A 23,391-nucleotide genomic window follows, 5' to 3' on the forward strand; every position below is an offset into this window, starting at 1 on the left:
GTGCTCGCCTGAAGAACCAGTTATAATCAAAGCCCTGTTTCCCATAGTTTTTTCTCTGTGTTAAAAGCAGGCTTTCCTCTCCCATTTGATGAATTGAACGGAGTTGTCTCCCATTACCCTGTACGTTACAAGATAGGTTTTTCTACCTAATGTCTATCGTCAGGACCTCAGTCAGAACTCCATCTAATTTTATGTTTCTTCAGCTAGGAATATCAAATAGGGCACAGTATTCCAACAGCAGTCATAAAAATGTCAAGCAAGGAGCTAGCAAAACTTCTTTACTCTTAGTTTTTATACACCAAGGTGTCACAGTACATCTTTATGTCACAGTAATGCATTAGGAATTGATGCTAATATGAAAAAGGTTGCAGATAAAGTTGTTGTACTGTTTCCCAGGATAGCTTATCGGCCTCTAAATACAAAGAACATGCATTTATTTCAAGAACAGATTCAGTTTTATGGAAATAAAAATGTTTTATTTGTATTCTGTTTACAGATCTTGTGCTTCCATCTTTTAATATTTACCGTCTCTTGGTTCTGAACTAGGCAATATATCAACTGTATTTATAATAATAATTAATTCCAAAAACTGATAGCAGATGAGTTTGATAAGATCTTATTCATATAATTTTTCACTGTTTGTAATTATTACTTGAAAGGAGACAAATGAAGTTCTGAATGAGCTTCTCTCTTGTTTGGGCAGAGATATCCCTAATAACCCAGGTAAATTTATCTATCTTCCTTTAAATACATCAGCTTTTTCCCCAGTTCTCTATAACTTCCAAAATGGTATGTAATTTATCTTAAACCCATGTTAGCTAACTACAGTTAATTATCAGCCCCTTTTTTAAGCTATTGTGTGCAAACTACTCAGACTCACCTATCTGAAAGTATCTAAATGTTGAGAATTTCTTTCCAAAATTCTCACGTGAGCCTGCAGGTTTTTGGACACCAGCTGCTAATTCTTCATTCATTCTGAATTAGGTATCAATTCGCTTTACATTGTTGTCCTTACCTACAACAGGTGATATAATATGTAGGTGACCACAAATAGTAAGTGGGAATCAGAATAGTGACCACAACTGGAATTTCTGCTCCAATTTACCTTCTCCATTTGGTGCCATTTCTGCCTCCCCTCAGCCAGTCACGTTCCCGTGTGCAGGCTCATGCCCTACCATTTCTCCTCCTTATCCACTCCCACCTCACCTACGGCTCTTGGTTTCTCCTTTCACTAAGTTGTAGCAATTATTGCCTCTTCTCTGCTGATACAAGTGCTATGGAAAAGCAGGTGTAATAGAGAGCGACCAGCAAGACTGGCAGTGGGGCTCAACTCTAACTCGAGCCTCTATTTACACGAAGCAGGGCAAGAAGTCAGAGATTCATACTAGGCTGGGTAAATGCATCCAAGTGGCCCGTGGGCATTTTGCTGGAGTCTGCTTAATTCAACAGAAAATCATTTTGATGCTCCCATTCCTTGTCTGTAAGCAGGAGCCCACCTCTGACCCTTTTACCTGGCTGCAAGGAATAGCACTGACAGCAACCATTACATAATTTGCTTTTCTTGTGGAGAAGGTTGGAAAGCAAGAGATATCAGTGAATGAGTTTCCCTAAATAACACAGTGTGGTGTGCTCACGGGCAGCGTGATGGCACAGCTCATAGCATAAGTCACTGAATGCTGCAGGATCTTGGAAAAGCGTCAAGTTTCACAGCTGCAAAAGCACAGCATTCTGGCTGAGATAAATGGGCAACTCCTACAGCTTCTGTTTCTCAGGGCCATGTAGAAATACTACACCAGTTAGCATGAACTGGAAGTTGCAAGCAATCATAAAGCCTGTAAATTGTATCTTAACCCTGAGCAAGATGAAAATTCATAACCACAGATGTGTGAAATGCTGGTGATTTTTTTCCAAACTGACTGCAAGTCTGGTGAACTTACACGCCCCCCACACCAGCCCTTCTTCTTTGAAATCCTTTCTCTCTCCCTCCAGTGGGCATTTCTTTCCAGCACATGTTCTCCATCGCCTGTTTGGTTACAAGGAGTTCAAAATTAGCATTCTTCACTACAGGTTTAGCACCAGTGCAGGTCCTACAGAAGTTGGTCTACAACAAGGTCCAGGTTTGCTTCAGCAATGGAAATAACCAAAAATAGCGCATCCTACACAGACCATGTGCTCTGTATTGGCTTTGGCTTGACAAGGGTTAATGTGACTACGAGCCAGATAAGATGGCTAGCAGGACCACAGTAACACTTATGCCATGACTGTGGAAGCATATGGAAGTGCATGCAAACAGAACACAAGGAGTACTCTTTGTCCAGTACCAGTATTGCCTTGAGGGCATATTCATGCTACCCGCTTTTCTGTAGCACTTTGCTTTCATAAAACCAGAGCTATTTGATTGTGTGGATACTGCGAATTTGGGTTCAGCTGGTTTTAAGTATTTTCAGATTTTTCCCATTTATACACGGATTGAGGGTTGTGCTAAGCCAGACTGAAGAAACCAGCTGTACTCTGTAATAAAGGCAGCAATGAGTGGCATTGGGCTTTCACTAACAGGGTCGGAGTCAAAGCATGGCAAATAATTGGGTTTATGCGTTTTGATAGAAGGCATACTATGAAGCCACAAGCCGAAAGTGTATGAAAACAAAAGTGAAAAGGAACCTCTGGCATTAAAAGTACCCAAGAAGTATTTAAATCTATTGGCCAGTTTCCCATTTATGTAGCTACGGATAAACACCCCTGTTGGAAAAAAAAAATCTTCAGCAAATGACACTTCAAATGCATGAAAAATTACGATAAGAAATCAGAATTATTTCATTAAGCACTCCATAGAACTAAATTGGATTTAATCACTCATAAAAAAAAAAAAGCAAACACACACTTCATAATAATGAATTAAGCTTTCTGTTATGACCTTAGAAGCTCTTCTCCATTATTCACTATTCCAGGTGTATGCTTAGACATTAGATTACTTTTTCTTGAATGCCTGAACGAATGCTGTGCAATGTACATCCTACGTCTGCTCATTTTGGCCTGAAGCTTTTAACTGAATGGTGACTCAAACATTTGTAAAACGAACTTTTGTATAATGTGCCACCCAAAATATGACGAAAGTTACCTCTAGGAATCACTGCTAAACCGATCCCAAGATTCTGGTTTGAAATACAAACCTATACGCTTCCCCTGCAAAGGTAATAGTACAATTTTCACATCTGCACACAAAAGCTACTCTGAGATAACCCATAGTATGTGTTTGAAGTGGGATACTTAGCTGGAGTAATGGGAAAAATACTAGTGGACTGGGTTAGAGTTTAATTTCAGCATCAATTTGAATTCCTGAAAATTGAAGGATCTCAGAGGGAACCAACTGACAATGTATATCACCAATTTCAGATCATGCTCAGACCCAGTGTACCTGCACTCACGAATTTATATATATAGCTACTAGATTTATATGGTATTACAAAGGCATTGATTACTTACATATTCTGTTATAGACTCATAATTTTTGAACTGAAGTAAACCAGAATGCTGCAAATACATTTCAATTGACTTGCAAATAGAATAAACTGTCACCATATAATGCTTTTGTATTATCACCAGCACTTTTTAAGTCTGAAGATCATATCCTCTTAAATCAAATGCAGTGATGTTTGGTTTCACATCTTTTTAGATTTAATCCTTGACTGGATTCTAAAGTTAAAGAACTACCAAAGTATTATTAATTACAAAATTTCTTTTTGTAAATATACAGCCATTTCACTATAGAAAGGTGAGCAGAAAGGATTGCAATCATTGTGTCTGCACAGTCATCAACTCTATTGAAACTTGATTAAAAAATAAAATTTAAAAAAAATGCTTACTCTTGACAGTTTGAGAACTGAAATGTCAAGATTCAACATCTGCAACATAAATCTCAGATGGTGAACACAAGAAAAGATGTGTAATGAATACCTGAACTAATTTTGATAAGTTTAGATAATCTCCAGACACTACACTCACATGACAGAAAGGAGCATCTTCATAGCTACTTTTACCCATAAGAAAGAATGGCAAAAAAAATGAAAAATGTCTCTTACACTGCCTAGCAAAGCTTTCTTAGGATGTAGTCTTGATTGTCAGTAAAAAAAAAAATAAGAAAAAAAAAAAGCTTTTATCTTGCAGGCTACAGTTAAAGCTACTTCTATGTGTGAAAATTATCACCATCTCTGTGACAATGAGATGCAGCGTGCCTAAGGCCATACACATCAGAAACAAATGATTTTCTCCTCACTGCTAATTTGGAGGATTCAACTGAGTATGGTTAAATAGGAACTTTCTTTCATATGCAAAACTTTATTTAAAGTACTTGCTGCAGGATTTTATTTTTAACTTTTTTTTTTTTTTTTTAAAACCTACGTCCTGCAGACTTAATGTTAAATATGAGCCAAAAGGTAATGGCTCAGAATAGCTAAAAAATATAAAGGTGAATCCAAGTAAAATAAAGTAAGCAACAATTTTACTGATTATTTTAGAGGGCATAAATCGATTTTTATAAGTTTTCACAAGTCAATACTCAAAAATTTCTTGTACAACCAGGTTCACATTTTGATGGTGGCATTGTTACACTCGTGTTCTCTGCAAAATTTTTCTACAACAGTGTTCACACGAGGTAGCTGGATATTTATGAAGCGAACGGAGACGTAACTGCTGCTTGACAGGTCTGTAGAATGTTAAGATCTGATGTTGCTCTGTAACATATAGAGATTAAATCTTTTTTGATGTATTCCAGTATAGCTCTAGCGGTGCTACTGGAACGATGCCTCACGATTTCATCAGGGAACAGTGTTTACATATTTGTACCTTAAATCAGGGAACTAGCTCGTTTACAGCATCTCAAACCCACATAAATATGCATGCACTGATGTCTTGTTACTTCACTGCTGTCTTCTTCATTTGCATCTCAAATCTGTCAGTTTGCTTCTAACAATAGTCGTCCTAATTCCCATTAGCAGGCTTTCTGATTCCATCAATCTCCATTGGCCCATGCATGTGTTTTGTGGCATCCCAGATACCAGATGGATGAGCCTCTGAAGGAACTAATGAAGGATCCAGGCCCAAGGGAAGAAGGAGACTATGCAGCTTTACACGGGGCCAATGCAGAAAATTGTTTAAAACCTTCATTATCCACTAATATTACTGCAAACCGAGGGAACTCGAGGCTTGGCAGAATTTAGCCTGCATTTGAGATTTGACCTGATGATAAATCATCTTCCTCATCAGAAAATTCGCTATGAAATATTTCATTGTTCTTCCACACGAAAATCATACCTCTTCTTTCCTAGCTGCATGCAGGGATTTTCCAAATCCAACTAGGAGTTGCAACATAGCAGGCAAGTATCACTGTGAACTATGTTCAGACCAATCCCAAAACAGTATCGGTAACAAGGATAGTGAAGTCTAACAGCATCCTAGCAAAATAAATAAATACCTTATCGGTTGCCTTTTTAAAATTCAGCTGTACAGAGGGATATTACTGTGTCAGGAGATCTTATCAGCAACGTCAAGTATTTTTCCACTATTCTTTATGACAAGGCTTTATCAAATTAATTAGCAAAGTCTCTGAAAGAAAATTACCAAATAATGGCATGCAGTTTAAGGGTTCCCCCCCCCCCAACCCTGCACTGTGTTTATGTAGTAGATAAGACAGTCAATTTCTGAGCAGGCTGGTACAAAAAGATACGTGGTACAAAGAGAGGAAAGTCACTCACCTACAACCTGGATTATTTCAGCTAATAAGACTCCATCAGTCACATCTTGCTGTAGATCTTTAATCAATCTCTTGTGGCCAGATTTTGCTAGATAGTGATTAGCCCAATCCGTATAGATCTGTTAGGAGGAAAATAAACAAACAAAAAGAATTTGTAAGTCATAACATCAACCTTAAAAATCACAGCTCTTTGTTTGTCTCTATCCGAGAGGCTGCTTTGAAAGAACTGCTTTTTTGCCGTTTGAAACAAGTCAACACCATTAAAATTCAAGGCATTGTGCAGATCAAGTATTCAGCTTACTATAGCAGGGCTTTTCCTATTCAGAAATCTGACATCAAAGCTCACGTAAGACTATAGTAAACTTCCCAACATGCTACAGCCCGAATGGATCATCAGAGACAGTGAACTAAATCTTCCACAGCGGTAACCTTAGCTTCCCTATCAGCAGCTTTGACGTTCATTCTTCGTATCTGTTTTTGAGAGATTTTAAAGATTCTTTTCCAACAACAGCTTCTGGTACATATTAACCACGCAGCATTTCGATTTTGAGCAAACTCCATTGCTGTACTACCTGACAAGCCTTTAAAGGTCTTTAAATCTACCAACCTTTACCAACCTTAAGTTCCATCTCACGGGTTAAATAGGCCTATTAAATTGGTTTTAATCTCTCGTGCCAACATCTAACTGTTGGGGTTTATTTTAAGATGTATTATCTGAAAAGTAAGCAAACAAAGCAGTCAAGCCAAAATCTGTCTTTAATCTGTATCAAGTGCAGCTCACCAGATGCTAGCGCAGCGTAGCCACGATCACCAGAGAGCTTATAAAATCTTTTCCTGCCAGGTTATCAAAAAGGAGTAGGTAAAATACTCAACTAGGAATTCCTGGTGGTTAAGAACTAAATATCATTTCTTAGTATAACACAGAATTTAAGGGAAGATTTTTCTCTATGAACTATTTCTACTCCAAAGAAATGAAGAAAACCCACTAAATATCAAGATCTTACCTTTAAATATAAGGACATATTAAGGTTGCCCCCCTATTCTTATGAGTCCCTAGTGTATTAGAAATGCAACGCCCCAATTCAGTCATCGGAAAGTAGAAGTGCCACCCGTGTGGCCGCTGTCAGCCCACCACAGGCCCTACAAAACCACCAGGAACTGGGCTGGGGTTGGATGGTTCATTTGTTTTGTTTTGTCTCAAACCTTCAAGCATTCTGCTACTGACAAAGGCCTCACACAGGTGGGTGAAACTCTGACCTAGAGGCAAGTGTCTTTAGGACAGTATTTAGCACACTTTTGGGGCCAGAAATTGCGTCATGGTCATGAACACAGCTCCCACAGGCTTTTCTAGCACTGCGCTCCAAAGGCTGTAACTTCATGCTCCTCTTGCACTTGCTGGTTCCACGTTAGTATGAACTGAAGAGCAGATGTTTTGACTAGTTATTATTTAGTTAGTCTTCCCTTTTAATTGTATTAATCTGTAAAACACTGCTGACAACAGCACAAGTCATTCACAATCTGAAACGTACACCCTTCTTTTTCTCCATTTACCCTCTATTTCCACCTTTAGATCAGCAGGATGTGCCTACCCTGTGCCATCAGTGTCATGATTTTGAGAAGAAAGCCACGCTGGAACACCTCAATGAACAAACAGAACTAGAAGACACCTCAGTGAACAACATTGCAATGAAATAAATGCCGAGTACATGAGTGATTTCCCTAGCTGACTGAGGAAAAAAAAAAAAAAAAAAAAGGAAATAAAAACACAAACAAAGCTTCACCCAAACCAGACATTGTGTTCCCTAGCTTCTTTTACAAGAAAACATTTTCTATAACAGGAAGATAATTGTAAAAGGTCTAACGACTCTGAAGAACTAGGATCACCTGTGCCTACTTTCCTGCCTCCCAGAGTGGCTCACTTACTCCCAAAAAAACGGGAGGAATCAGGTTTGGGGCTACCCTAAGCCAGCAGGCAGCAGCATGGCCCTGGGCTCCCCGCCACCACAGGGCAGCCATCACCGTCAGCTCCACCAAGGCCTTCAAGTGGATACAACACCATGGCTTGGTGAACCAGTTGAAAGCTGGGTCATTTCAGACCACCACGTAAACAGAACAGTGCTTGGTCGGGCAGCTCCTGACACCACAGCACCAGCGCGGCTTGAGGTGCCGGTGGGCCGGCACCACAGAACGGCCATTTCATGGCCACCTCCAAGCGGGCCGGCACCACAGAACGGCCATTTCACGGCCGCTTCCAAGCGGGCCTGTCCTCGCTGCGTCGAGGGATGGAAGGCCTTATGTTCACACCCTACAGATACCCATGAGTTCAGCAAAGAGCCTGGCTCCAAAACGAGCCCTCCTGGTGACAGAGGAAAAGTGAAATCCCCCCCGAACACAGCCCTGTAGCACAGCCAAACTCCTGCTGTTGGCACGTTTTTACCTCTGCTCCAGTGTATGCTGAAGGCAGTTAGTGCTTGCTAGCAGAGCTGTGAGCAAAGCTTGTATGGCAGTTATCAAATATTATATTGAACACATCAACAAACACCAGCACAGGGAAAATACTTTTTTCTGGGCTGTCTAAGGTAATAGAACATAATTTCATTCAACCACAGTTGATTAGCAAAGCCTTTTTCAGGAAAATCATCATCTTAATAAATCTGCACGAGCCTTGAAAGCTCTATTATACCACATTACTCTGCAATATGCATAGCATTCACTTTTTTTTTTTTTTTTTTTTAAGCTGTCAGGGCTATGTATTTACAAGCTCTGAAGCATTCTTACCAATGCAGAATTATCAATGCTTATTGTAGTAGCTCTTCATGGTCACTGCTCATTTTTATGGCATATATTAAGCTAATTATGGAAACTTTCCAGGATGTTTTCAAAAACTGTTTGTTGCAAGTCTTTGTAATGTATTACACAAATACGATTCCTAATGTTTCTTTTCCTTTTCCATACAAACAAGTTTAAAAAAAACACACACACACAAAACACGTACAATGGCTGCTATTTCTAGACACATGAAAAATGTTTCAAAGCACATAATGTTTTCAAATGTTCAAAAACAGGCAAATAATTGGGAAAACAATAATAAAAGAACTGGGAAAACACTGCTGAGGAACTTTCCATTCATATATGCCTATCTCCGCATGTGAATTTGGAGTGTTCCTCAGTACTTTCAGTAAACAGATTTCAGAGGTGTGGATACACAAAAAAAAAAAGTAACTTTAACAGTCACCTAATTAAAAAATACTAAAGCCTGCAGTTCGACATATTTGACCAACAACCTACAATTCCAACTAGTCAGATACTGCTTATATTGGTATGGGTTTTTAAATCTTTTTGGCGATTTCACACAGTATTGAAATATATATATATATATATCCTTGGAGACAGCTTCATTATTTTAGTTAGGAAAAAAGAAGGGAACAACATGATCTGGGCATTACCACCAGAGCAGGTCTTTGTGTCTGAGCCTAGTCAGCTTAATGTTTAACTGGGGTCTAAGTTCTGGCTTTTGTTAATGGTAGACTCAGCTGTTTGGTAGGTTTTTTCTCTGCAGTCTATGATCTTAGGAATTCAATTATCTGGAAAGAAATTAAAAACAAATGTGATTTTTTTTTTTTAATCCATCAGGTTTGACTTGAGTGTTCCAGGTGACCACCGATTCCAGCAGGTTTGAATTAAGTGCATTACAGGTAAATATTGATTTTGGAAATATTTGGTACGTTATGAGTCACAGCTACAACATTACTGCACAAAGCGAGCAGGATTTTAAGAAGAAAAAAAAAAAAGCACAAAAGCTTTTAAAAGTTGTCTGTAAAGAAGAAGGACGTAAGATCGATAAGCCTTCAATCAACAAGACCACTGCAGTCCCCCCTCTCCCCTTTCGTTATGGCTACTCCTGCATGTTGCAGACAGAAGAGGGAGAGAGGGATGCATGGTGGAAAGAGCAGTGGAGTGTTCCAAGGTTCCAGCTGGGAGACCCCTGCTCTCGGTGTCACCTCAGGCCTCACTGCTGCCTGCACTCGGAGGCCAGGAGAAGGGAGAAGTGCCTCCGGCACATACTTGACAGTGAAAAGCAAAAATCCTGATGATTCTGTCTACCTGCAAGTAATACGCATGCTCTTCTTAAGCTTGAAAGAAACACCCCAAAAGCCAATACATGCACATTTCCTTGCTAGCTGTAGCAGTCTGAAGTCAAAGCCAGGACACTGATCATTATGAGAGCAATGAACCTGGCAGGACTCTTCAGAGATCACCGTTGAGACCCAATATCCATGCAGCTGCAGTTGGATTCAGGTGATGGGCAGCCACATTTACCCCAGGGTATCCTCTAAACAGAGCTGAGACCTGCATGGGAATGCAAGAGCCACCCCATGGAGTTTGCTTTCTTGCTGGTATTTTCAAGCGTGTTTGTTACAAAAGGAAAGGGTTCACACAGAACTACTTAAAAGGAATTTCTCTCTTCTATACAAGTAAAAAGTTATGCTATTCATTCATTTTCACCAATAATTTCCCATCAGAATAAAAGCTCAAGTACGTCTTCGAAACTTTAGTTCCTCCCCCACCACGCCAGTTCTTAACTAATCAGACCAACTGTTTGTTTTCTTCCTATCATGAATCAGACTCATGGATGTTTGATAACAACTGAACAGTATCTTTTTGACAGCGTACACCCCAACTAGAATAGATCAAGGCTTTTTTCAGTGTTAAGCAGCAGGGGCAGTCACACCAACCAACTCCAGCAGGATCCAGGTTACAGCGTGGCGCCTGCGCTGCTGCTAACCCAAAAACCCTACCAGCTGATGTTGAAAGGGGGGAAAAAATCCCTAAAAATAGACACTAGTAACTTCCTGCCAGTTAGTATCTAACATGACACCATGAAGACACCACCATTTAACTCAAGTGCTGCAACTTCCCAGTTATCCTCAGCTACTGGGAACAGAGCTTCAACGAGCTGAGGTCTTGGTTCCCACCGCACTGGGAAGAAGGGGGTCATTTTTTTTTTTTTTTTTCCTTTTTAGTGGAACTGAATGATTTATTCTACTCACATGTGCAAGTGTTTGTTGGAACAGCTTTAAGTTATTAGGCAGTTTGTGGGAGGTATTCCACTGCATATTACACTTTACTGGACACTCACATACATTAACTACCCCTGGAAATTAAATAGAGAAATGGGCAATTTAAACAAACACCACCGGGGCTATTTATTTCCCCCTCTTTAAATCCTGATTCCCAGCTGGGCAGAGCTATTCTCATGCATATAACTACTATTCAAAAGCAATGGGCTGGCTCGCTGAGCACACAGCTAAGCATGTGTGTGAATTTTAGCATGCTTGCCAGTCTTTCCAGTAACAGACCCTCGGAGGGCCAGCACTTCAGGGCATGCACTGCTTTCTCTGCGAGCTGGTGTTAAGCAAATCCGGTGTGGATCCTGAACAAGCAATACGTTTTAAACTGCCTCGCCTGCATGATACTGGCTCTTAATCTACTGCATATTTTGCTGTGTTTAGTACAAAAAAAGGAGAAAATGGGTTATTTACCTTCCTTTCACCGTTGCACATTTCCAGGCCTGGCACAGAAGGCACACGAGCATGGAGGTTTCCCAACACCACTGCATTTTGGTGCTGGCCAGCCCAGCCCCGGGTGATGCGTGGCAGGCAACAGCGGGGCTGCAGCGGGCTCTGCTCGCAGTGCTGCCCAGCTTTCCACGCCACCCCTGCTGGGGGGAGCTAAGCAGGTGGCCACCCGCTCAGTGCCCCCTCGCCAAGCGCTTTAAATCACGAGCAGAAAGCAGATCTGCAACACCAACACCTGCAACAAGTCCTGCGTGTAGCCCGAAGCGAGACGGCGCTGGTTGCTGAGCTATCAGCGAAACCCAATCCAAGCCGTATTCGGCCGCAGTGCGGATACCCGCTTGGTCCCAGGCCAACGAAATGTGACTGACCCCAGAACAAGAGAAACAAACGCACCATTTTATCGACGTTTGCTACCGTCATCTCGAGTGCACACCCAGTTATTTTCCGATACCACAGCTCTCACAGACATGAAATAACCCCATTTCCATTTACTGTCACACACAAATAGCAACAGAAAAGGGCTTATCTGGAAAGGTGATAAATTTGTACTCCGAGGAGAAACCACTGAAATCTTAAGAAGCTGCAGAAGAAAGGGAAAAATCACTTCTGAGGCTGAAGTTAGAGCACTGCTGCCGTGATTAAGGAGCCAGGATCTGCTTACTGTTTTATAATGGTCACAGGAAAATTTACTTCTCCCACGAGCAGGGACCTGGAAGGTCGTACTGCTTACTGGCATATTTAACATCGACGGGTACTGCTGGAGTCCAGCTTGCTGTTCCTTCTCAAGTGGTCCACAGCTAAATGGTGATATACCCGGGGGCACGTGAAGCTCGGATGGTTAATTTTAGCCGAAGTCACGCACGCACTGTGGTCAGGTTTCTGCCACAGCCACGTTCCACTGCGTTAGCAGCTCCCCCGCCGGCAGCTCCTCGCTTACCACCCCGCTCTGCCCGACACCGCTCCCTCCTGGCCCTGCTTCCTCCGGCTCCGGGAGCTTCAGGGGTTGAAATACATTTCAGACAGGTTCAATATATTTTTATACATGCTAAGTCTCTCTTTAATAACGAAGCAGCAAACTAAGTTTAGCTGGCCTTCTGCATTAGACTCTGTAGGCATTTGCAGCTTCTTAAGATTTCAATTACTAAAAAAAATCATGTTTTGATTTTTTTTAAGCACAATCAGAAGAAGCTTTCCACCCAGCAGAGAGACAACCCCTTTACCTAAATGCTCCCAGTGTCTGCACACTGGCACTTTGAACCAACTCCAAAATGCTGCACGCCACGCCTGCTTGTACCAGGCCAAAAAAAAAAACAACACACAGATGCATCTTTTTTGACATTTGGAGCACTCACAGTATTGCTCAAGCACTTTAGGGCTTTATCAATCGCAAATGCAAGCCGTAAAATACAAGGCTCAATTAGACTTAAGGTGGACACCTGCAAAACCTGCCTACGTTGCTGGGCAGGGACTGGTGCAGACACCAGAGATCCCAAAAGCACGCAACTCACCCCATGAACTGACCACATTGCTGGCGTTCTTTAGAAGCAGAGAATTGGCCTTTGTACACTGCCTTGCTCGTTTTTTAATATATTTAAAAAAAAAACCCACGTTGCAAATGTTGACAAGGTGCAAAGCAAGGAGTGCTTCAGCTCCCCTCTTGCCGAGCTGAAGGACAGCTGTCCGACGCTTTAGCTGTTTGTTCTTCAAGAGGCACACTTCTGACAGAATAAAACCTCTGTGTGTCTTTGAACCGCTTCAGGAAAAGCAAATAACTTCGTAGCCACGCTGTCTCCACACCACCTCTCGCCTCCAGCAAAGGCCACTCTCTGCCCCCAGCAGTTTTTGTTTGATTTGGGTAGGGGGGGAAGAATAGCCCTCCAGGTGCACTGCCAAAGAAACGCACCACTTTGCACCAGGTACCGTGCCTCTGATGTGTCGGGGAACGCTTGCCTGAACTACGAGCAATAATTTAGCATTTTGCAACAGGCACGACACAGTGAGAAGGGAGGTTAGCACCAGCAAGAAGGCCCACTGAGGGAGGACATCTCACTTCAGGCAGCTGCAGTCTTAAATACACACTGCTGCTCTGTGCAGCTGGTGCTACAGTACTCAGCATGGTCCGTTCCCAAATCCCAGTGTCATTTTGGCATGCCTGGTTTATGACAGCTAGGAAGTTCTTCTGAAATTGTCTAACCAAGATGGACTGATTTTCTCTATTCAGAAAAAGTGTAAAAGGTAATTGGCTGTTCCAAACAACAGTTTCACTTGGATTTTGTTGTTGTTTGTTCTGTTTTTTTAAACCTGGGCTCACAAACCGATCTGACTTCAGTAGCATCTCCTCTGGGCAGGCAGCCGAACTGTTACTGCTGCGCTGGACTCTGAGAAAGGGAGGTAAGGAGATTATCAGACTCTGAAGAGGGCTGGAAATTAAGCCTGATTTGCCACGTAGCAAGCATCTCGAGCACAAACTCATTCCCGCAGTCCATTTTCTCCTGATTATTTTTCAAAAAATAATTTATCAGGAGTAATTAACAAAACATTAATTAATTGTTACCAAAACCACTGCTCACAGTTATGAATCAACTCCAAATGAAATTGGTCCCACAGGCACATAACTAACCCATTTCAACTTTTAGCAACATGTGAAGATTAAAGTTAACAAAAGTGATCCCAATAGCGAGGACAGAAACATTACAAAGACTTCCTTTAATTAATTAGTAACAAAAGCAATTTGCTGTAGGGACTATGCAACTACAAAAATTGGCCTTTGTCTGACCCTTGAGACCAAATCCTACTCCTCTTTTAGCCAGGAAGGACAGGACAGCGTTCTCTTTCGGTCTGGTTCATGCTTCACCAAGCAGGCTCAGTCCGTACCCACACTTGGAAGTTGTCCTCCTACCCGGGGACAGGCTGGCTGATGCCTCTCACCACAATCCATCACCTGCGCCGCTCTCATTCTGTAAAATGTTTAGTTCAGCGTCCAAGACTTGTTCTGAAAGGCAATGCTTCTGCAGTTGGCAAAGCTGCTGGAAGCTGGTGCGAGGCAGTGCTCTCTCTAACTTGGAAGGACGCAAAGCAAGAGGTAACCAACAGATGGGTGAAAAAGCAGTGCAGCTGCATGGAGTGCACCATCAATTTTGAAGCATGATATGTTCCCTGTCTGCCTGGCCATGGATTCGCTATTATGTTTGTACCTCAAAATCAGAGGGAGAAGAATAATTAAAAAAAAAAAAAAAAGACAACAATACCTTAACAAAGATGAAAAAAAAAGTATAATGCAATTTCTCAGCATCTATGTCTCTATCAATAGGGGGAAGAGCAAGCAAGCAAGGTCATACTAGGAAAACAGAAAGTATCCCTGGCCAAGAATGTAAATCCACTGTAACATATATATAAGCTTTTAAGCCATCTTATTAAAGCGTCACAAAATGTAGACAGTCAGAGCTGAGATCTGTGTGTTTCTGCAACAATACGTATTTTACCACACTGAATTATAACAAAATAAGGCTCTTGCCTTTCTTTTCCTCCCTCCATCCCCACCCCCAAATTTAAGAAGTCCAGCAACCAATAACACCCACGCAAAATAAATGCAAAATCTGGAGATGGAAGGAACAAATGAAAGAGAAAAGAGGATCCAAACTTCAGGAAGCACTTCACCACACACTTACTTCAAGCCTGTACTTGAGCCTTAATTGAGAAAACTTAATACACATTTAACTTTTCTGGACAGGAATGCTGTACTGAAATGGATCATTAGAAAATTAATTCCAGAATTTCTAAAGATTATTAATGGCAGCGGGAAGAATAAGAAGGCCAATTATCTTTCTAAATTTTTCTAGTGTTGTCTTCTACTAATGCTTCTATTTCCAGTGCTCTTCCATCACTCCTGCTCTCGGGCACTGTCAGAAGTGGGACAGTTGGCTAGACAAATCTTAGGTGTGACCTACTTTTGAAAGGCCTCCTTTTATTTTAAGCTGCATTTTTAACACAGTGAAAAATACTCTGTGACAGCAGAGCATTAATTTGTGTGGCGAAGACTGGCTCCCAGAGACGCACAACAAGACGAAGGATCTCAGAAGGGTTCGGCATCCCAATTAGAGCCTGATTACAAGAGCTCAGCTCCCATTTAACCATCAAAATAAGCAGCCAAGTTTTCAGAAGACTTCAGGCACTTCTTAAAAACCTCAACTAATATTAGATTTACAGCATTTTCAAACCTGATCACCTTTCAATAGGGAAGAGGGAAGAAGAAACGCATACATCTATGTGTTTGGGTAGGCAGGCAGATGGGGACGCACACCCTAAACATTTTGGCAATGAGATCTAGAGATAGCATGCTTGCATTTGGAAATATTAACAGCCACTTATCCATAGGTGGCAGCATTTCAGTTTTGTAACGTCCTTTACTATACTGCTACACGTACCAGGTATGTGGCTCCAGCCAAAACCTTCCCGCGTACCCAGTGATCCTACAGCTTTGCCATATTTTACACAGAAGAATATGGTGGTCTGCATAAATTGTTCCTGCTAAGAGGTTACCAAATCACACAAGTTTTTTTCTCTTCCCCCAAACAACAACAAAAAAATAAAGTGCTGAATTAATTTCCACAAACATAATAAAGCTAACGTAATCATCTTGCAGTTGGCCATCTGTTTCACAGATATAAATCTAACTGCATCTTCTCCTGACTGCTAACTTCCTAAATTCAATTCCCTCTGATGACCCTGCTTTCAGCTTAGTTCCTCCTGCTTCCATTTAGAGGGCTTGGAGTGTTTTCTATAAAATGATCTATATGCCACTTATATAGTTAGAAGGCAATTGGCAGGGTTTGAAGCTGCACATTTGGCACCAGATCAAAATAAAACGTGCAGAGAAGGGCAGTGTGCCGATGTACGATGCACACACACCACAGGAAATATGGGAACAGAGGAAAAAGGTTCTCAAGTACAAAGGTTACAGTGAAAACTGATTAGTTCCCTTTTTTCCACCATAGTCTCTGTCATTAAAACAGAGACTTCTACAATCAGCATTCATGTATTTGTGTATTTATGAAGAATTTAAGAAATTTCCCTCCTACGAGGAAATGGCTAACCTCTGCTAGCAATTATAGTTTAAGGCTGCATAAGAGGATGAGCATCTTCACCCCTAAAGGACGTTTACAGATCTGCTTGCCAAGCCCCCTGTTATTCATCCCCTGTCTCAGGGATGAGGAACAATCATCTGCATGACACAGCAGAGATTCTGCTGCTTCTTTCGGCGCTGACCTACTGCACCACGGGAAGGGGAGCCGACTTCCAGCCCAGCAGCCAGCACGGGGCACTGCTGGAGGCAGGATGCTAGCTGCAGTAGACCTTTGGCCAAATCTGCTGCTGCAAATCCCAGCTCCTAATTGGAGAGGTTCACTGAAGCGACACCAGCCCATGCTTTCATTGATCTGGTGATTGAAATCAACGCTCTAGGGTTTTGGTAAAATTTCTGATACTGAACCTCTAACACAGCCTTCTACAACAGATCGTTCTTTTAAAAGAGATTCAGTCTAGCAAAATTTACAACAGGCTAGTGATTAATAATTAAAGACAACATTTTAGTGCTGATTGAGACATGAAAGTAAAGGCTCCATCCCCATGAGCACAGGAGGCAGAGCCATCTCTGCAGGAGAGCTTCCTCGCATAGCTAGCAGCTACCTGAAGGCCGCCTGCACCTTCCTAAAAATCGTTTGAACAAACAAAGTAATTTTTGCTCTGTTCCTGAAGCTTTGTTCAGAAATATATGTACTGTCAGGAGGCAGATCAGTTGTAGACATCATTTATTTTCAGTGCAAAAGATTTTAAACAATTCCCACTGAATAGCTTTGTGTTAAGTCTCGAAGAGGATGATCTACCGGGCTAAGGCTTCATTAGGGTAGCTCCTCGTGATCTCTGTTGATGCACAGCTTTTTCAGTGGGGATGGTTGAAATATACTGTTACTATTAATACTCTTAACATGGCAGCAAGGAACTTGACCAAAAGACCTGCAAGCTGTGGAAAATTCAGGAAGCACAAAGCCACGAGAGCCAACTACGCTCACAAGGGCTTCCCTCATGCAAGCTCCTGCGTAATTTCGTGTGTGCCTACATAATCCCTTGTTTTGTTCTAGATCCTGTGTTTAACTTCCCATGTCAAGTCCTGCTTCTGCCTGAACACCTACACATCGGATGGTGTCACTCCAGCAGACTTACGTTCTTACAACTAGCTGACTTACAGGTTTAAGACAATGAAAATTAATAGGGAATTTACAGGGAATGAAACCAAGTAACTAATTCACTGCGGTCATTTCACTGGGGCACACAGACATTATGCATTTGACTTTTTTTTTTCCCTTTCAACTTTGTAAAGAAAAAAAAGTTACTTTTTCTTCAGACAAGAACATTCATTTTGATCCACACTATATATACATGTATATATATATACACATGTATATATAAATATATACGTATGTATGGCCAAATGTTCACAAAGGATACAAGTCACAGCCCACGTATGTATGAAAATGAGCGTGGATTCAAGTAACATCCGCTAAGACCACTGGCCCAGCTGCAGATAAAATCAGAGCAATTTACTGGCCATCCTTCAGGACAGATGCTACTGGCATAGAAACAAGGCTTATGGGCTTCTGCAAAAACAGTTTTTTCTTTTTTGCCTAGAGCAAGGGTTGGAGGAATGTAGAACAAAGAGCATGCTGCTAGATTAAAAAAAAAGAAAGCGTGTGTACATATATCCTAAAATCTTAATCCAGAAATTAACCATTAACTACTAAAGGAAAAAAAAAAAAAAAAAAAAAAGCGAGGCAAGCTAAGCATTGTGTAAAACCTGGAATTGTAGCAAATCAATTCAGTCACACGCAGATGGTTGTTGCGAATTAAATCTAAAATTGCTATTAAAATACCCTAAAAGTAAGACTTCTCCTCCTCGATTTTTTTCCTCTGTGAAAAAGCAGCCATTTACAGAATTTCCTAGCACCTTTGCTTTTGCAGTGTTGTTCCTAACATTTTTGCAACGCTACTGTTCCAAGTTTCATTTGAATGATCTCTTAATCACTGGGATGCTGCGGATGATCCATTTTTGTCTCTGCAAATAACTTCCCATATATCTCTTGCAGTGAGTTGTCAGTGTTGGACTCTCGATTAACAAGACTGCTTGCCATCAGACTCCTGCTAGCGACTGCATTTACCACTACAGTACACCAGGCTGCCTGAGCAAAATAACAAATAGGTTGCAAAAGCTGGTAGCACCCCATGACGGTCTGAACGATAGATTCAGGCAAGTGACAGTTCGAGGGCTGTTTGGGGCCAGCCCCATTGCAACTCAAAGCATGGGCATGGTTTTAACGACCTTGCAGAGCTGAATGATGTTTACAGGCATGCATTAAAGGAGCACACCCTTGTCCCTAACAGCAATTCTGCCAATGAAGAAAAATTCTCACTGAACTACGCAAAAGCTGACAAAGGCAGCAGCTGCTCTGCTCCACACGGCAAATTTATATTTAACGTGGGAGTTGGGAAAAACAGATCCTTACAGAAATTAGTTTCAGCTCATCTACTTGGGATCCCAATGCAATCTAGGAGACGAAGAGATTGTGGAAGAAGCTGCCAGGAACCAGTCTACAACCCCGGTTTTAAAACGCAAGAGGCATCTCAAGTAAATAGCGTTCTCGATGATATATAACGCTTTTAAAAATAGACTGGCCAAGGGGTTTTATTGTTGTAGGACTTTTTTTTTTTTTTTTAATATCTTGCAAGAAATCTTCTACTTCAAGCTTCAGGCCACAAGGTGACCCTGAAGTGACCACAGCCACGAAAACCCCAGACCAGAATGATGCTAATTTTGGGTGCTCCGAACCAGACCAACCCTGAGTCCACCAACTCTTCAGCGAGTAACACCAAGCCATGGCCAGAAGAAGCACTCACCTGTCACACGAGGGGCAAAGCCTGTGCTGTTTTATACGTTAGCACTTGTCCAGCGTTTTACAAACCACTAACACAGAAAATAAGCTTTTATCAGTACAATTCTGAATGAACCGTTTGTGCATAATTTCATGTCACACATCTGTTGTTTCTGTATTTATGCATTACTGATTTTTCCTAGTTTAGACTTAACTAGCAGTAAACAATACATTCAAATATTCTGACTAATTAAATGAATTAGGCTATGCAGTGTTTTTAGCATGAGTGTCTATTCGGTACGATCTGTTATGCTTCCTCTCTGTAAGATAGGAGATAGTGCTCAGGTACGGTTAAGGGATACGGGAGAGCTTGGCAAATGCTTCAAGGACACCTGCTTTGTGCTTCTGACATTTGGTTCTCCCATCTCTCTGGAGATGCTCATCTCAAAAAAGCAAATAAGCCCACGATCAGATTAGCGGACTGGCATTTCTGTGCACCCGGCTAAGACTGACAGACCTCATAAAAGTCCTTACTAACACTGGGACTGGCCACCACCTCACAGCAAAAATAAACACAATTAGCATCAGTTGTGTCTAACCAATAAAGCAGATGTCTAACAAAGTAAGGAACCCATAATTTTTACATGGGGGCTAAAAATAACCCTCTCCTTTCCAATATTTAGCAAAGGATCCACAGCCTCCCTGTGTGTTGCATACGGCTTTGTGCTATCTTGAGACTCCCTTATTCTCTAATCAGTCAATTCATCAGCAATCACTTGTCAGCAAAAAAAAACACAACAATAAGCTTGTTGAGCAAATGTCAGAGAACATTAAATTAACCAGTCAAAGATCAGCAATGAACAGCTGACACCAAATTGAACCCAACACATGGCCTCATTCACATTATTGTTAAGCACATGTAGCCAATCCCCCAATCACTGTACCTCAGAAATGACATTAAAAGGTCTTTATTTTAGAGAACAACAACAGAATTGCTTTAGAATAGATAACAAGCCTAATATTAAGTACCATCATAAAAATAGGCTATTGCTTTTATGCAATTTGGGTTCGAGGTATTGTTTTATCTCCAATTGCAAGCTAAACTTATTAAGCGTTTTCTCTTTAGCTCAGAGTGACCCCGAATATATTTCCCTTTTCTTCTAGCTGATTACAAATTGCATAATCTTGCAGGAAGGCCTCCCCAATACCCGCTGGGTTTCCTGCCTGCTTCCTAACAGCCAGGTTGGTTCCCCCGGTGAGGAACTAAGTTATATCCACAGCCCAGGCTTCTGGGGTGCAGCATTATCCCTTCATTAACTCCAGCCTGCAAGTCGTCAAGATAGAGAACTCACATTTACAAGAAGCTGTGGTTGAAGACAACATCTTCAACAGATCTTGTAACCCCAAAGCAGTCACCATCCCTCAGCTCAAGTGGCCATGGGTCTGAGTCACACTCAACTCCAGCTTAAAAAAAATCAATTACCATGCAATATGAACACGTTAAGGAGGCGAGAAGCCTAATGGCTTTCTCTGCAGGCTGCTGTTAATCAGTAAACTGCAGGATACCTGGGGACAGAGATTGCTGTGGCATGCTGATCCAGGACAGGGCACCTCACTGCCAATGTTCCTTCTCTCTCAATAAAGGAAAAAGCAAACGAGGCAGGAATTGCAGTATTTTTAATACAGGTTGTTGAAGTGACACCTGTAGGAAAAGAACCCTATCTGCATTAGACAGTGAGCTGCCCAGAATAGCAGGTGTAATATTTCCTCTTATACGTTGAAAATAAGAGTTTGCAGCCCAGGGTGAATCTCTTCATTTCTGTGAGCCTGTCACCCCTCCCACCCCAGTCTTATGTAGGTAATACTTCTTAGGCATAGCTGAACTAGATGTCTCCAAGACAAGAGCTGGCACTTGATGTTGCAGTAGCACCTCGTACAACCTGGTTGTGATCTCACTGGCTCAATCTAGATGAGATCTAAATAATGTTTCTCAAAATGACCAAAATTTCCCTTCTAAATCCACACTTAAGTCATGAAAATAATATGATTTTGCTGAAGACCAGAACAGACTAACTGCTCAGACATCTCATCCTTAGAAATCCTGATCTCCTACAATGGGGATCCTCTCCTAATGTCAACTTCCAACCAAAATGTCTTAACCCAAAACCAAACAATAAAAATCTGTGCCTTCAAAACTCTAAAATATGCTCAGAAGAACAAAGCAGCAGCTGCATGGTTTTGGACGCCTCTGCCAAAATGCGCCAGAATTCAGGAATTTTTTTGAAAATGCTGATGTTATGTATCATCTGCATCGAGTCCAGTGGTAGTCTGATTCTGAGCCCTGATTACTTACATGAATTTTGGTCATTAAAATATACATATAATTACTATTTATTTGAAATGTACACAACCCTCAAAAACTATCTGGTGAATCCCTGAATGTCTGCCATGGAGAAGCACAGAAAATAAAATACAATGCCCAGCTATTTGGCAGATGATTGTCTAACACCTTACAGCAGCAGTATGACGGCAAGATGCTAGAACCAAGAAACCCTCTCAGCTAATTGAAATCAAATTCTCAACAGTGCTCTTGAAGCTTTCCACTACTTCCTTTAAAAGATCCTCATTAAAAAGATAAAATAAAGGCACAGCGACGATACACTCATTTCAGAAGTCTCTTTGAAGCACAACACAATGCCCTCCCCTCACCAAAATCCTTGCCATCCTTCACTTTTACAGTAATTACCCTAGGAAACTAATGAACAGAAGCTACATAGGCTCATTTTCAATGGATAGCAGGATTGGGATCATGATAATAACATGCTAACTGCACAGATAACCTTTAAGGAATTTTTTATGTTTTCCAAATAAAACTGGGCATGTTTCAAAATTAACAAGCAGATCCGGAATGACAATAAATAGGCCAGAATGCACATTGAAAGCGAATGGCTTGAATTACTTGAAGAAAGACTTTTCAGACTGAAAGGGAGCACAGGAAACATCTGAGCAGTCTGTCTCATCATAATGACCCTCATCATGAACTATCTGATAAAAAAATAAAAATGCAAGCACTCATTGACAGAGACTGAATGCTTATCTATAGACAGATTCTTAATGAAAATTAATAAGTATTAAAGATCTTGTACAACGTGCTGGTAAGACTTGACCTGAAAAATCTCAAACACTTCTGGTCATCAGTATTCAACAAAGAACATTCAGTCTAGAAATGGTACAGAAACGGAGTTAGGAAATTAAGGAACCATCTTGCAAAAGATGACTAGGAATTTGGATTATTTAAAAATCACACTGTAAGATGTTGCTTGGCTGGGAATGCCATGGAAGAGGAGCAGAACAGCTAGCAGACATGCTGGCAAAAATGCCACAAATGAATAAGGCTGTGCGTATGTCAAAGCAGATGATAATGCTGGAGGAAAACTTTGCGACAGCCTACCACAAACAGCAAGAGAATGCAAGCCAATTAGTTTTAAGACTTCACATCTATGAACGTTACATGGGTTGCAACTGTAAAGTCTGACAATGATTAAAAAATAAAATCCCTCCCATCTCGCATCCTATCATATACCCACCGTCTGCATCTATCCCTCTGTGTTCTACAATAAAGAGTTAGCACAAAAGCACATGCCATGGGGAGTAAAAGAAGTAATAACATTTTTAAAACAGCATATATAATTTTTCATCCTCCCTTGGTGTCCCATGAGGGACAGAAGTAAGTAAATGAAAATCAGGTTGCATTCCCAAAAGGCATCCTGTACCAGAACAGGAAGGGTATCGGGAGGATAGCCAACCTCAGTTCCCTTTCTAGTCTCTGTCTACTGCTATAATCACAGAAGAGAATTAAATGAGGCTTAAATATCTACACTTCAATTCTAAATTAAGGTAGAGAAACGGATTTTTCTGGAATATTTCAAAAAGCCTAAACCAGGCAATGTGTAGCACCTACTTGCATTTTTAGATTTGCACTTCTAAAGTTACTTCTGTGATTTTTTTTTTTTTTTTATGATACCTGCAATGAAATGTGATACAACTGTTCTTTACAAGCTGTACGTTACGCACATTAAACCATTTACATGTTGTTAAATTTGTCTTCTGGATTTTCTCTGAGTTCTGCGATGACATCAAC

The 23,391-nt window shown here is 41.1% G+C and overlaps 1 protein-coding gene across 5 annotated transcripts in view; it reads right to left on the reverse strand.

Moving 5' to 3' along the window:
* NAV2 (neuron navigator 2) overlaps window positions 1-23,391 on the reverse strand; it is a 224,661-nt gene that overhangs the window by 160,903 nt on the left and 40,367 nt on the right. For all 5 annotated transcript variants that reach the window (XM_084521979.1, XM_084521976.1, XM_084521978.1 and 2 more), the window contains exon 2: window positions 5,751-5,868. In XM_084521979.1, coding sequence (XP_084378105.1) covers window positions 5,751-5,868 — 118 coding nt within the window. The remainder of the gene's footprint in view (window positions 1-5,750; window positions 5,869-23,391) is intronic.

The sequence above is a fragment of the Aythya ferina genome (assembly GCF_964211825.1).
Source record: "Aythya ferina genome assembly, chromosome: 5".
NCBI lineage: Eukaryota > Metazoa > Chordata > Aves > Anseriformes > Anatidae > Aythya > Aythya ferina.